Source organism: Mastigoproctus giganteus, chromosome 10, assembly GCF_048544385.1.
Source record: "Mastigoproctus giganteus isolate SK-2022 chromosome 10, ASM4854438v1, whole genome shotgun sequence".
NCBI lineage: Eukaryota > Metazoa > Arthropoda > Arachnida > Uropygi > Thelyphonidae > Mastigoproctus > Mastigoproctus giganteus.
Window position 1 is genome coordinate 158,788,417 of NC_143584.1, and position 16,564 is coordinate 158,804,980.

Genomic DNA, 16,564 nt, shown 5'->3' on the forward strand with positions numbered 1-16,564 from the left:
GGGCAATTATGCTTTTTTTTATTTCTATTATGCTCCCTCCCTCCATTTGTGGCTATCTTTATGCAGAAATATCATGTTTATAATTAAGAGTATGTGGCTGGTATACTAATTCTAGTAGCTTTTAACATTATTGTTAGATTTATTTTTATCTCCAATTTCTAAAATATCTTGGCATAGGAAACCACAATTACATATTTCATTTCCTTTTTTTTTTTTTTTGTTAGTTGTTGGCGCATCAGCTTCTTTGGCCATAATGCACCTCCCAAAGTTTTTGCATTTTACTCTGATCCAAGCCCGAGGTGGGATTTGAACCCACGACCTTTCAGTTGCCAGGTAGGCACTTTACCCACCTGGCTACTCTGGTCGGCTCTCATTTCCTATGCTACTCTTTATATCTCCAACCAATACTGTTCTTTCTTTGCCATTAGTTTCAACTACTCTTTTTGAGACATTAAAAAAACTCCTGTGCATCATCCTTTTTTGAACCTTTAGCTGGACCATGTGCACAGACAGATTGAAAATGAAAGTTCACCTGCTTTCATTTTCTTCTATTCTGATATCAAGCCAATCTAGTTCTGATAATTACATTTCTTTGGCTTTAAGCTTCTTACATTATTAGTACATATTCTGATGGTAGTTCAGTGGTATATTATTTTTATTGTTAGTAGCACAAGATGCAAGAAAGCAAGGTGTCTCCATAGCCAGGTGGGAAGGAGCAGCAGTGCATAGCATACGCTTCTTGATTAGACCGGGGTTCGAGCCCGTCACCACCAAATATGGAGGATGCGGAAAGGTCAGAGAATGACCACCGCATATTCCCGGAGCAATATGGCCTTAGTTGTTAATGCTCCTAAAAACCAAATAATAAACAACAAGCAAGAAAGCAAGCTTATAAAAGCATCATCTAAAAAAAAAAAAAAAATCGTTCCAGACCACATCACCTATTCATCCCCTCAAATAATTTGTCTAGACCTTCCTTAAATTTATTCAAACTATCCACTTCCACAACAACAACAGATAAGTGTTTTATCTGACAATCAACCATCTACTGGCTGAAGGCAAACCTCCACACATCTATCCTGCAATTTAGCTCTACATCATGATTCTCTGTAGAAGATAACAATGCTAAAAATCTTAAATGCAGTTTCATCTTTTATGACTGTGGAGTTGCTAAGTTTCACTTTAGCATGTAGCCCAGTGCAGCACATAAATTAACAACACCTAAGTTGAAATGATATAATGAGTAAAGATGAGTCAATATCTGGTATAATACACAGACTGTCAACACAATATCTTTCGAAGTAATAATATTCTGATTGTGTGTGGCAGTTTGATGAAAAACTGCTTATTTCATTTTGAGCTACAGAAACAATGAATTTAAAGTACCATCATTGCTAACACAGAAACAGGAGAAAACTTTGGAGTTGATGCTGTCTTTAAGCAAATCATACTTATTAGAACAATAAACAAACTACAGTAGAGTGTTGAAAATCCGAACGTCAATAACTCAAAATGTCAATAATCTGAACGAGCCAGCATTATTTTTTTTTTACTGTTGCCATAAAATAATTACAGTAAGTGCTAATTATTGTGATCACGTTTGTAAATTGAATTTTGATTCTATTAAAATAGCAATTCTAATAAGAAAAAAATAGGAGAAATATTAGGCTATAAAAATGAAGATATAAAGCACCAATTAACAAAATTAAATGATATATGAAAATCGAAAACAGACTGAAAGATGAATTGACAAACGATCAACAAACTGAATGCTGTCCAACCCAACTACTCTTGCCGAAAAGAGTGAGAGATCTAGCAAAAAAGAAATTAAGTTCGAAAATGGTGCAGCAAAAGATAAGTAATTATTTTCGGTAAAAGCCCATACATGTGTTATTGTGGCTGAAAGTTCCATTTATTTTACTACTTATGAATAAAAATACATAAGCACAACTTAGTGTTTTTATTTCTAAACTTACTAAACCATTTTATTTTAGTCTCCAGAACTGTAGTTATAATGGCAACAATGAGATAATGAGAAGGTCTGAGGAAAAATTCATGGGAATCAAAAATGTCAAGTGTGTAATCGACAAAAAAGGACATAAGGGGGTACCCCTCCAACAAATCTAATAAGAACAATGGGCCATGTATTCTGCATCTGGCATCCCAAAAGTTTATGCATCTCTTCTGAGGATTTCATAATGATTTTGGTAAGCTACAAAATGATATTAAAATACTTAAAATAGTTTGCGGTTTTCTATAAATTTTGAATGTGCGCAGAAAGATAAATAATTAGATATCAACAATAAAGCATCCATTTAATATAGTGGGGAAGGACATTATGTGGTGTTTTTCCATAGAATTATACTTTTAGTAATTACCACTGTTATACCACATGAATATTAAATTAACATACTTTATTCAGTTAATAACTAAATTCCTATATATTAAAGTGATATTCCGGAAACCTTGCAGGTACCCATCACCAGACCATAAATTAGTTGTTAAAATGCAGAAAAAACAAATTAATATTATATATTTGTGGGCTGAATTGCAAAACTTTTATATAGAACTTTTACTTCTTATAATTTTTATTATAAAAAGCAAAAATGTTATAGGCTTAATGACTCTGATGAGCAAAGAAACAGAGTGGGCCAGTAAATCAGAATGCCTTATAATGGGGAGATTTTAACTTTCCAAATATCGACTGGAACTTCGTGGGTTAGTCACTCACAGACTAGCATGACTTTCATGGATATATTGCATGACTTTTCTACACCAGCATGTTAGAGAGGCAACAGGCAAGAGGAAGTAATACTCTTAATCTGATTATCAGCAATGATTATTCATGCACTAAGAATCTGAAGATAAAGGAACAACTAGGTGGCACTGATCACAGTGTATTGATTTGAGGTTTACTTAAAGATGTGGCGCCTCCGTGGCCAGGTGGGAAGGAGCAGCAGTGCGCAGCACACGCTTCTTGATTAGACCGGGGTTCGAGCCCATCACCACCAAATACGGAGGATGCGGAAAGGTCAAGGAATGACCACCGCATATCCCGGAGCAATATGGCCTTAGTTGCTAATGCTCCTAAAAACCAATCAAAACAAACAAAAAAAAAAAAAAAAAATACTTAAAGATGTAACTACCATCAAGTTTAAAGGCAGGGATTTTTGCTTTCATAACGGTGAGTACAGTGGTCTCAGACAGTTTTTAAATTCTACACAAAAGGGACCAATTGATGATGTTACCGTTTTAGCAAATTCTAAATGAGAAGCATCCAAGGAATTAATCATAGAAGCTATTAGGCTTTTCACACCAACTAAGAAATATTCTAGAAGGTATAAGCCTAAATGGCTGTCAGATGAACCTCAGGGCAAAGAAAAAAAGTGCATGGGATGCATATATATTATTGAGTGACACAGAAATCTATGGTAGATATAAACTAGTCTATAATCAAGTCACAAAGGAGGTCAGGCAAGCGAATGCAGATTATGAAAAATCTTTGACAAAGGATGCAAAGTACAATAGCAAAAACTTTTTTTTTTACAAAGACTTCTTTATGTAAACACTAGAAGAAAGGGGATGAATCCAATTGGTCCACTCAATATTGACAGTTTTACTGTTAATGACAAACTGAATGAGTATTTTGCAGCTACATTCACACATGAGGAATTCTTTAGGGAAGGGGATGCCAGAAGTCTATCAAGCTAATATACAGGGAGATAAATGATTTTGTAATGTTTGTTTGTTTGTTTGTTTGTTTGCTATTTGGTTTTTAGGAGCATTAGCAACTAAGGCCATATTGCTCCGGGGATATGTGGTGGTCATTTCCTGACCTTTCCGCATCCTCCATATTTGGTGGTCACGGGCTCGAACCCCAGTCTAATCAAGAAGCGTGTGCTACGCACTGCTGCTCTTACCCACCTGGCTATGGAGGTGCCAATTTTGTAATAAATGAGAGCAAAGTAGAAGAGAAATTGTTGAAGTTAAACGTAACAAAGGCACCTGGGGTGGATGGGATCTATCTAGTGATATCAAGGGAACCAGTAAAGGAGGTAAGTAAACCCTTAGCTATAATTATGAGAGCATCCTTGAATTCAGGGGTGGTCCCTGCAGACCGAAGGAGTGCAAATTGTATACTCAATTTATAAAGGGTGACATGAGTAATTACAGACTTGTTAGTTTAACTCCTGTTCCAGGGAAAATAATAGAGTCACTGGTAAAAGAAGCATTGTAGGATCATCTAGACAAGACTGCAGTGAATGGGCCATTCAGGACCCCCTACTAACGGATGTGGGTAGTCATGCATCCGGATTTCCGAGTGGAAACTTTCATATTCTTTCCTCTAAATGACCTTTAAGCTGTTATAAATCCCTAGATTTTCAAATTCCCAAACTATTAGTGAAATATGAGGGAGTGGGAGTTTTCCTTCTATCCTGCTTCTCTTCCTTTTTGCCTACTCATCCCCTCATGCTTTTGAAATGCGACAACGGAACATGCCGGAGCTATATATATATATATACAGCCTTCAACACGTGCTTGCTTCTCCTTTGAAGATGGTATAGATCAAAAGCCCCCATTAAGTTTCCGGTAATTTTCTCCCATTATACTCTCAATTATTATTAGCCATGCATGGATTTAGGGTAAAAGCTTATTTTTATTCCTTTGTCTTGCAAGGTTTTTCCCTTTCTTTAAGCAGGTCTTTGAAACAATTTCCATCTATTCTGATTACATCTTACATGGATGCAGTTATTCCTGGAAAATATCTCAGGTAAGAGATTTCCTGATTTAAAATATAATCTTACGATCCCATTTATTATATTTAGTATTCTATTTTTATTTTTTATTTGGTTAAATTTCAAAACATTGATTAAATTCAAAATGAGGAGTCAGATTCTCTACAAGAGAAAATCACAATAGTATAGCATCTGCCCGATTTTACGAGTATTAGCGGGTCTGTCCAACATGTCTAGTAAAGTTTCGAGACAACAGGATTCCCAAAATGTTTTTATACAATGTCAATGTCACTTGAGCACTTAATGACAAAGAAAACTGGCAGGATCACTGCTACAACTAGAGAAAAGATAATCCAGTACTGGACAATATACTTGAATATGTAGTGACTGACCTGCACGTATAAAAATACACAGGCAACAAACTCAATCATGTGCACAAGTATTAATGAACAACAAGATTCACAGTAAATACAGGAAGCAAATATAGAAACTCTGCCTAAACAGGGCAAAGATGAAAATGTGGCCATCTTAAGATCTTCTGAAGACTCTACACTTGACACAATTGAGGCCATAAAACAAGCCATCACAAAAAACTTGGGAAAAGAGTTTAAGTCAAAAAAAAATCAAGGGACTCAGGAAAATTAGGCAGACAGATTAGTAGCAGTGCAGAGGCTATGACAAAAGTCATAGCCTCTGCACTACAAGGAATGTAGAAAGACTCAAGAGACAAAGTGCACAAATTATAAAATTGGCTGGACTACCTTACAATCATTACCTTAGGGATCCAAAATGACCCATATATATATCAAAGAAGTCAACCAACTGAAGCAGAAAATAAATTATGGAACATTCCCATAATCAGAATAATGGCCAAACCTTGAGGTTCTTACAACTAAATGCCCAGAGAGCCCATTCAGTAGCAGACCAAATCGGAATTATCACGGAAGAAAATGAAAGAGACATTGCCTGTATCCAAGAATCCTACTCCCATGGTGGTAGGGTTCAAGGATATCCTAGATCATATAGAATTGTTGAGGCCACTACAGACACCTCATGGGCTGCCTTGATAATAAGAAACCCTAGTTTAACAGTCACTAAAATCAGTAATTTATGCAACGCTTTAGCAGCCTGTGCTCAAACTATTTCCACCCTGGGAAGCTTCCATATTATATCACTATACTGCAAACCTGGACAAAATATAGGACCAAACTTACAATATTTGCAAACAGCTTTACTATCCTTACCTGACAGTAAAATCTTGGTGTCCATGGATGCACTCATGGTGGGTACCCAGAAGGGTTGAAATCCTACCTCAATGAGTTAGCAAGCAGTTTCTTGGTAGGGAGCCTACTAGGCAGAGGTCTGATTCCCACTAAGCTTGGCTGAGTCAGCTTATGTAATCCCACCCCATCATGAGGTCAGCAGTCATGATCTGGAGTGTTTCCCAAGTTCGGTTGTCATTATCTGTGGGTTCATTCTGTTTGGAGTTCCATTAAGATGTAGGCGGAGCCTGCAGGCAGGTCATGTCTGGGTAGGGTCCTGGTCAGGGTGTCCCATCAGGTGTCGTCGCTTAAAAACAAGTTCCGTGAAGTTGTTGAAAGCTACAAAGTTTTCCCTTGTTTGTATGAGCAGTGGTGCCTGTTCCTGTGCATATACCTCTGTGAGAATTTGAAGAGGCATTCACAGATTGGACAGGTAAAGGTAATGTAGCGGGTTGTCTCCAGCATTCTACAGATGCAGTCAGGAATGCCAAACTCCACGTGTTGTGGAGTTTAGCACTCAGGCTTCTGTGTCTGGTTGGTAAGAAAGTCGAAAATAGACTTGGTATGAACCATTTGTTAAGCTGTTTGGAGTGTTCCTGTACTGTAGGCATATAATTATGGATGGTTCTACGCAATAGGTTGGCGGCCCAGGCAGTCTGCCAGACAGTTGGAGATCAGTTCACCTCTGATTCTTTTCTTCTCTTCTTGAATAGTGTTGTTCAAGTCCAGAATTATGTTGTTACTGTGCATGGGAGGTTCTGTCTTTTGTGGCATATTAAATAATGGTAAAACACCCCGAGGTGAAGTAGTAACTAGCCAGATGGGACCTATAGTGCAGGAGTAGAAACTGTTCTGCAGGCCCTGGAGGTCATAAGGAGAATGGTGCATTGTGCCTGGTCTAGTTGTCGTTTTAGTGCCGTAGTCAGCTCTATGCCCCAGCCATAGAGCTGACTGCACAGCAGTAAAACGACTGACTATTGGGAGGAAGATGCACTCATAGAAGAGCTTTAGGGTTGACGCCTTCAAGCCCCAGTTCTTCCTGGTGACCCTCAGGAGCTTGCTGGCATACTCACTCCTTGATGTTGTTTGCATGTTCTCTGAAGGATAGCTTCCCATCCAGCACAACTCCAAGACTATGACAAGACTGCCAATATACACTTGGGATGGAACAGTGAATAACATCCTTGACTCTGTTCCCAGTTACGAACAAGCCAACATCTGTAATGAGAATGAGGCCTATGTATCTTCAGATACAGAACCCCCCCTTCAAAATAGAACTAACAAATGGTCTTAACAGAACCAGGGAAAAGAAATGCCCTGGCCATGATTTAATCGAACCAGAAATGATAAAAATTCTTGCCAAAAAAGTCAGTCTCAATATCTACTCCAACTATTTAATAACTATCCAAACAAAGGTATATTTCCCACCACATGGAAACTGGCAAACCTGAAATTAATCTTAAAGAATCCAGAAAAACCTCCAAATGATTGTTAATCATAGAGGCCAACAAGCCTTGTTACCACCTGGGCAGGCGCCTCCGTAGCCAGGTGGGAAGGAGCAGCAGTGCGTAGCACACGCTTCTTGATTAGACTGGGGTTCGAGCCCGTCACCACCAAATACGGAGGATGCGGAAAGGTCAGGGAATGACCATCGCATATTCCTGGAGCAATATGGCCTTAGTTGCTAATGCTCCTAAAAACCAAATAACAACAACAACAACAACAACAACAACCACCACCACCACCTGGGCAAAGTATTGGAAAGGCTCATAATATACCACTTAGAACCACATTATCTGAATGCACATCTGAAGATGTGTGGAAATTTGCCTTTAGCCAGAGGGTGGTTGATTGCTGGAACAAACCTCTATCTGTCATTGTGGAAGTTGATAACTTAAATAAATTCAAGGAAGAATTGGACAAACTTTTTGAGCGAATGGATGGGTGAAATGGGAAGTTTTTTTTTTTCAGCTGATACTGTATAAGCTTTCTTTCTTTTTTGCATCATATGCTTCTACTAATGGTAATGCTCACCAATATGGGATTCTTCCAGTGTTGATCCACTGGTGATATATTTGCTTATGTTTATCATCTTTGGATAAATTCAATGGAAAAGTCTAATGATGCTCAAGCAGTTGCTCTTGAAATTTACTAGGGTTTTGATCATGTTTGGCTAAAGGCCTTCTAAACAAGCTTACCTTATAGATTGCTGACCATTTTTTTAAAAATTGAGTAGTCAGTTTCCCTCTCTAACCACTCAGTGCAGTTGATGATAGTTCTATCTTCTAACTTCTCCACAGATGCTTCTTTTGAATTTTGAAATGCTGGAGATTAGGTATTTTTAGGCAGGACAAAAGCAGGAGGTTTTTTGGCCAAAAGAGGCAAAAAACAGAGGTTTTTTCATAAAAAAATCTGTTTTTTTGCTTGTTTTGGTTTTTTTGAAGTCTACATTACAAACAATTCTCAGGTGTTTATTATGACCATATTCTTTAACAGAAATAAAAATAAATTCACAGAATATTTTTAAAATTCTGATTTTAATGCTTTACTATTTTTTACAAAATGAAAGAGGCAGAGAAAAACACCATTTTTGTAAATATATGGGGAAACTCTAAGATACCAACTCTAATATGACAGAGAGGGAATATATTTAATCAAAAAGATGGATTCTCCATTGTACATCTTGGGAGTTGGCAGCCATGGTTAAACTAATGCTGGTGTTCTATATGGTTCAGTTCTTTCTCCTACTCTTTTCCTCTCATATATAACCTAATGTCAACCCCTGGCTTTTAGCCGTCAAGGGTATTGTGTATGGCATGTGCGTTTTGTATGCAATAAAGAGTTCTTCTTCTTCTATATTACTAGCTACTTCCATTGAGTGGAATCCCATATATAGATTTGATAGCACACCACACCTTCCAGTTTGTAGTGATGATAGCATACTAAACCTTCCAGTCTGTAGTGATGATAGCATACTAAACCTTCCAGTCTGTAGTGATGATAACACACTAAACCTTCCAGTTTGAGAAACTGAAAACAGCACACCTCAAATATCATCAATTCTTCTCATCAATTAGTTAAATACAAATTTCCATAATTCTCAATGGGATTAAGAAAAATTGGTTAATTTCAGTCCTTCTGAAACTGAGGCCTGTCTTAATTCTTGCAAAGAAAGAGTATACTGCTCTTATACCTATCTTTGATGGTACTAAGATTTCTAGACAAGATCACATTTCTCTACTGGGGGATACCCTGACTTTCCAATCTATCTTTACATAAGCATATCACAAATACTGCTTCTACTACACAAAACAAAAAATCTGGGTTTTCTTTTTTGCTCTCAGCATTACTTTTCTTCTAAACACCTATAGAATATTTACAAATCTGAACTATGCTTCACCATGGAATATTGTTCCTGCATATGGGGTGATGTTTCCAAAACTTCTCTCAAGCAGCTTCTTGACCCTATTCAAAAGATGGAAATTGGGTTAATTAACGACCCGTCTCTTCCAGTCTCTCCACTCTCTATCTTTCAGACATCCAGTTTCTGCTGCATGCTTGTTCTCCTGAACTGGCATTATTAATCTCACCACTCTTTTTGAAACCAGTCTAAACACATGCTTCAACTAGTCAACAGTAATTCACTTCCCAACTCTAAACTCCAGAATTAACTTTTTATGTTCTTCATTTATCCCTTCTACTTCTGTTCTGTAGGGCAATCTTCCTTCATATGTATTTCCTGAGAATTACAATGTACAGAAATTCAAATCTAATGTCAACAAGTATCTTCTATCTTCTCAACTTTCAACCCACGCAGAGTACTAAATACTATGGGTTCTAATATCATTCTTGTTTAGGATTTCATTAAAAAGAAAGCTCCAAAATATCAGACGAAAGAGGATAAAGGATAAAACTGTGTTGAATGCAACAAATTCCAGATTTGCCATTCAAGTTCAGTAATAAAAAAAAAAAAAAATAAAGAATTAATTAGTTTACATATCTTTCTATACATTAAAATAATTTTCCTCCTAGTGATATTTATTCAGCTAATGGGAGAAGAGAGATGTGGGTTACGTGGTAATACGTAACAAATACTAAAATACGTAACAGAAACTTGTTTTACTGTGGTAAAACAAGCTTTTGTTTAAGTGTGGTCACACACTATGTTTATCTAACATGACCACGTGGTACCATGCTTGATTTCCATAAGTGACGTATTTATGCATTCATAGCAGAGGAAGAGAGACACACAGTGTCGAAAGTTTCTGTAAGTATTTTATTTGACTTTATCAAAAGAAGTGAACACAGCGAGCAGGGGCCGTAGCCTCCTAGTACAAACTTAAAAATATTTAATGGGAAAAAAGATATACATAGAGGGTACAAACTGTTGATAGCAAAGTAGTATATGTAATTATTTACCATACATAATAGTTATTCAAAGTATAACAAACCTGCATTGTATATGTTTGTTTAATTTGTGGAGAAAGCTGAGAGCTGACAGCAGGCACAGGATTTAGAGATACCTGAGTTGAATGATGCTGAACTGGATGTGTCTGGGGCACTGCAACAAATGAACTTGAAGTCTAATGAAAAAATTTCAATTAAAAAACAAAAATAAGAACTTGAGCTGATGGTATACTGAAATGAAATTAATGTTATGTTAGATTTATAAAATCAAAAGCTAGCCATGTTTTATTTAATTTAAATAAATTAAAATTTAACTATCTGAAAACATGTGGAATTTTATGAAGCAATTGTCAATTTAGATTATAATCTGTGTATCTTAAAGTACTTTTACAAAATTCATTTGCATACTACCCTCCAAAAAAGTATCTAAACACAACAGTTTCCCAGTGATGTCACTCACTATCTTCAATAGCATGTTGGCCCTCCTTTGGCCTCTATGACACACCCCACCTTCCTGGATAATCTTTCCATCAACAAACAATAGATTGCAATGGGTATAGGTCTCCATTTCTTTAGAAGAACGGTGATCAGTTGAGCTGCCAATGTGGGACATGCTGGTCTGCCCCTCATCTGAATGGGATGAACTCAGGACATTGGTCATTCCAAATTTTGTATATGGTCCATGAACCATTCTCAAAGAGTGCTGGTAGTATATCAGTATTAGGGAGTAAAATGATGCAGCTGACACAAACATGGATTTTTACCAAAGAACTGCCATATTGTAAGGAGTATGTAATTGTCCAAAATGTTAAGGTACACATTGGTGCTTATGTTTTTCCGAACTAAGAACATAGTTAACAGAAATTCCTGTCTTCTTGTAAATGTTTCAAAACCTGATATATGACACTGAATGAAATGCTTCCTTTTTGAACCTACTATGTTAATAATACAATGGGTTGTTCATTCATGTATTTGTTTCATACATCATAGTGGCACAAGACCATCAAAGTCAAAAAATGTATCTTGTAAACCCAATATGATATTAGGTGAAGATGTTTCCTTTTTGAGACCTGCTACATTAATAATAAATGGTTTATTCACCCGTACATTTGTTTCATATATTATAGTGACAGACCATAGAATTAAAAAAATGAATCTCATAAACATTTGGAAACCTGCTATGACACTGAGCAAAAATGTTTCCTTTTCCAGATCCACTGCACCTTGAAAACCTGAAACATTGAGCAAAATGCATCTTCCTTTTTGAAACCCACTACATCTCATAAACTTTTAAAAACCTGATATGACATTGAGCAAAAATACTTCCTCTTTGAGACTCACTGCTTTTTAAACTTTGATTGTCTTATGCTGCTATAATGTGTGGAACAAATGTACAGGTGAACTAGCCATTGTATAATTATCATAGCAGGTCCTGAAAAGAAAGCATTTTCATTCACTACGGTATCATGTTTCCCACACAAACCAAATGTCCTAGGTTGGGGGTGATGAACTTGTGGGCTGTATACGGCACATCCCTAAATATGGAATTTAATTTTTGTTATCAAAAATTAAAAATGCATTACTAGTGTTAAGGAACTGTTCTTGTAATTTGCTACCTTCAATTTATCTGTTTAGGTCTCTAGCCAAAAAAAGGTTGGATGCCAGTGTCCTATGCTGTACCATAAGAAACAGTTCAACCCCACCTCCTCTGAATTTCACTGCTGGCACAATATATGGTAGCAGACATTCTCCAAGCATCCCCTATGCCCACACCCACCCATCTGATTGGAACAAGGTGTAGCAAGATTATCACTCCATACAATCAATTTCCACTGCTTTATGGCAATCATGGTGTTAACTGCAGCATGCAAAGTGAGATCACTGACTGCAGCTAGTGATGTTTGGCTTATTCATTGCCACTCTCCCAAGAAAACTGAAGATGGAGCCCGAGATATAGTTTGTTTGTGCAGACCTCAATCTCTGTTGGTGCCTTAAACTCCTGGTTAGTGTTCTGTAGGGATGTGACTGTTGTACTATCCTTCTGAATACTCTGGTCATGTGGAGTGAGTTTACAGTTTCCTTGTACATAGTGGTACTGTCATGCATCCATTTCGTGATAATATCACCAACAGTTGACTTTGAGTGGTGCAGGCTGTCACAGATTGTATAAATCAACAAGCTAGCAATGTGATATCTGATAATAACACTCCTCTCATCACTTCAACAAAATGTGCCATGATGAGAACAACTAACTTGTGTGGCTCATATATCTTGTTATATATTGGTCGCAGTCACTTGTTTATCCTGGAAGGACCAGTGGACTAATTTTAAATGGATTGGTGAACAGCAATAAGCATTCTTTCTATGAGGAGTGGAATGATCTGCAGAGCTTATTAATTAGGCAACTCGGGAAGGGGGGGGAGATTATTATTATTATTTTATTTTTTTTTGGTTTTTAGGAGCATTAGCAACTAAGGCCATATTGCTCCGAGAATATGCGGTGGTCATTCCCTGACCTTTCCGCATCCTCCGTATTTGGTGGTGACGGGCTCGAACCCCGGTCTAATCAAGAAGCGTGTGTGCTACGCACTGCTGCTCCTTCCCACCTGGCTGCGGAGGCGCCAGGGGGGGGAGAAAGTTTGATTGTACAGAGCACTGAGGGAGATTAATAAAATGAAGGAATACACTCACTGGTGAGTGAGATAAGATGCAGAGAGCACAAATATAAAATATTAGGGAGTAACAGTAGACCTGATCTTACAAAAAAGTTTACCTTCAGGCAATGTGCTATGGAATGACGGAATAAGTTGTCTGCAAATGTGGTCAAGGTGGAGAGTTTGACAAATTCAAAGAATTGTGTATGGACTTTTTGACTATGGGAATAATCTAAGTTTTTTTTGGGGGGGGGGGTGCTGTTGCAGAATAAGTTCACTTCCTTGCATTGTTATACATTTGAATATTTTTGGAAAGGTCTACTTCATCAGAAAAAAATAAATCTCAACATGATATTAAAACAAGATCCCACGGACAAAATGCAGATATGTATTACACTGTTCTGCCTTTCACATATAAAAACAGGGTACGCTAAAATAGTATTACTTGCATATTGTTCCTGCTTGTGGCATCTTATTTTCACACTAATCTTTGAGCAAAGAAATTTCTCTTTTTTTTTTTTTTTATTAATTTCCAATTTTTGTACATACAGTGAATGCTCGTTAATGTTAGTGCCAGTTATTGTTATCAGTCAGTTATTAAAACCAAAAATGAAAATCCAAAACCATTTATATTATAATGTATGTAAATTTGGCCACTTTATATGATCATATAACTGTTTATTGTTGTTATTTTTCATTTCAATTAGGAGAAATATGTCTTTCAGAATATCTAACATTGTGCATGTCAGAGATTTGTTGATTATTTACAACCCAAACCACACCAAATAACGTTTACAACCTCATCCCTCATGGTACCTTTTAACTTCTAATCTCCGCCACGCATCTTTAGCCATCAGGAAAAGATGGAGAGTGTCTGTAAACAAAAGCAAGTGGACAATCAATAAAATGATGCTTTTGGGCTATATGGTCAGGGAAAGGGGCAATCTAACCCACTATCACACTGTTAAAACATTTGAGGTTTTCTCATAACAAATGTACTTATGTGATCAAGTGACCTCACAGTGTGTATGTATGGTACTGTATCCACTGTCTGCTTTCTGTAAATAGACTTGAGTTTAGTTTGCAATTGACTTCTGTCCAGAATTGAACTGCAATTTATTTTTTTTAGAATAGAAATGTCACAGAAATGTAGAGGTTTAAGTTTGAATGAAAAGAACAAAATTCTAAGTGCTTATGATGCCTTACCTAAGTATAGTCAGAGAGAGAGAAGCTGCATTAAAACTCAATTTTTCGCAGCCTCCTTTGTGTAAACTTTTAAAGAATAGAAAACTGTACGAATTAGGAGTGACTGAGAATGACAATCTGAACAAGAAAAGAAAAAGATGCGGAAAGAATGAACTTGTGGAAGAAGTGGTTCCGAGATGGCTCATAAGTGGAAGATTAAAAAAATGCTCCTATCAGTAGAAATATCCTAAAAAACAAAAAATGCAAAGGAATTTGTAAATGAACATGGTGTAAACAATTTTAAGCCTACAGATGGGTAGCAAAGCAGGTGGAAGGGGAGACATAACACTGTGTACAAAAAAAATTCAAGGAGAAAAAAATCAGACTCAGATACAGGTTCAGCACAAAAATGGGTGGAAAATGTCTTACCTAATTTATTGTAAGAATTTAATCCTGATTGTAATTTTGACAGTGATGAAACTGGTGTTTAATTTAGAGTAATGCCTGAGCATACTTTATTATTCATAAATGAACATTCAACAGCTAGAAAAAAGCAGAAAGAAAGAGATTATACTTCTTACATGCAATGTCAGGCACAATAAAAAAAATCTTTTCATAAATGGGAAAAAGTAAGTATCCATGTGTTTTCAGAGGGGCATTCTGAAGGAATGAGATAAGAGGATTATTGCAAGTCAGTAAAAATCTGCACTTACCTTAGATAACTGTACAGCTTATCTGAATGTGCAGTTGAACAACATAAAACTTTTATTTCTTCCAGTGAATACAATGTCCACAGTGCAACTTTTGGATCAAGGAATCATAAAGGTTTTCAAAACATTGTATAGGAGTGCAATTCAACGAAAAATTATTGCAGAAATTGAAGAAAGTGATGATGCCCAAGCTAAAGACATAGAAAAAAGAATTAATTTATTAGATGCAGTGCATATGATGGTTAGTGTTTGGGATTTAATTTCCAAATAAACAATCAAAAACTGTTTTCGTAAAGCCAGATTTATTTGGCCAGATATCACGATAAATACTGAAGAAAGCAGTGCAGTGCCAACAGAGTATACCAGCAATTCATTTAATATTACACAAAATTTTGATAAGTGATCTGTCAGTAAAGAATGCAGTCAATGGAATTATACCAGATAAACCTGACACTAAGTAAAATGAAAATTCTGATAAGGAAGATATCGAGGTCTAGAGAGTTATGCCATGACCAAAGAAATTAGGAAATCTTTTGAAGTGTTATGGAATGTATTAGAACTCAAGACAGGGAAAAGTGAAGACTACAAATTATAAGAATATACTGAAAATTTAACTGCTAAGGATTTAAAACAACAAACATTGGAAAATTTTTAAATATGCCGGCATGTTTATAATGTGTTTTTTGTATTCAGTTTTTAAAAATTTGTATATATATTTTTAATTTGGACACTGAATTGGTTTGATATATGTTTATATTGTAGTTATGTATGTAGATTACTATATATACCATATCGGATAATAAATAAAGATTGGCAAGATAAACAACTTTTTTATATTTCATCAAAAAAGTGAAGGCAGATTACAAGAAATCTGTGGCAAAGGATGCAAGAGAAACAGTAAAGACTTCTTTACTTATGTAAACTCTAGAAGGAAGCTGATCCTGCTCAAGTAACTGACAAACTGAATGAGTATTTTGCATCTATATTCACACATGAGGAGATATTTAGGAAGGGAAATCCCAGAAGTTTATCACACCCTAACAGGGAGCTAAATGATTTTGTAATAACTGAGAGCAAAGTGGAGGAGAAATTGTTGAAGTTAAACATAAGAAAGGCACCTGGAGTGGATGGGATCTATCCAGTTATATTAAAGGAGGTAGCAAAGGAAGTAATCAAACCCTTAGTCATAATTATGAGAGCATTCCATCCATGGATTGAGGGTAGGTTCCCCACAGACTGGAGATGTGCAAATGTATCCCCAATTCACAAAGGGGAATCAAAGGATGACACAAGTAATTACAGACCTGTTAATTTAACTTCTATTCTAGGAAAAATATTGGAGTCTGGTTAAAGAAGCATTGCAAGATCATCTAGAGCAGGTGTGTCAAACTCATTTCTGTCGCGGGCCATTTTGTGTGATGGTATGATTTTCGCGGGCTGCATAAATTTTTTTCTTGAATATTATATATTGATTCAGGATTCAGTAGCATAATCAGGATAATTAATACTCATGTAATTAACATTTAAATTTTTATTCAGATCTACAGAATACAAGTAATTTAGAATTTAGTATGTATAGTGAAGAAATGGTAGTAAAGTGGCTGTCGATG

At 36.3% G+C, this 16,564-nt stretch overlaps 1 protein-coding gene across 1 annotated transcript in view; it reads right to left on the minus strand.

Annotated features, from left to right (window-relative positions):
• Positions 1-16,564, minus strand: part of LOC150079412 (uncharacterized) — a 178,054-nt gene that overhangs the window by 26,365 nt on the left and 135,125 nt on the right. Inside the window, exon 7 of the mRNA XM_090383056.1 lies at positions 10,450-10,581. Within this exon, the coding sequence (XP_090239182.1) occupies positions 10,450-10,581 (132 nt within the window). The remainder of the gene's footprint in view (positions 1-10,449; positions 10,582-16,564) is intronic.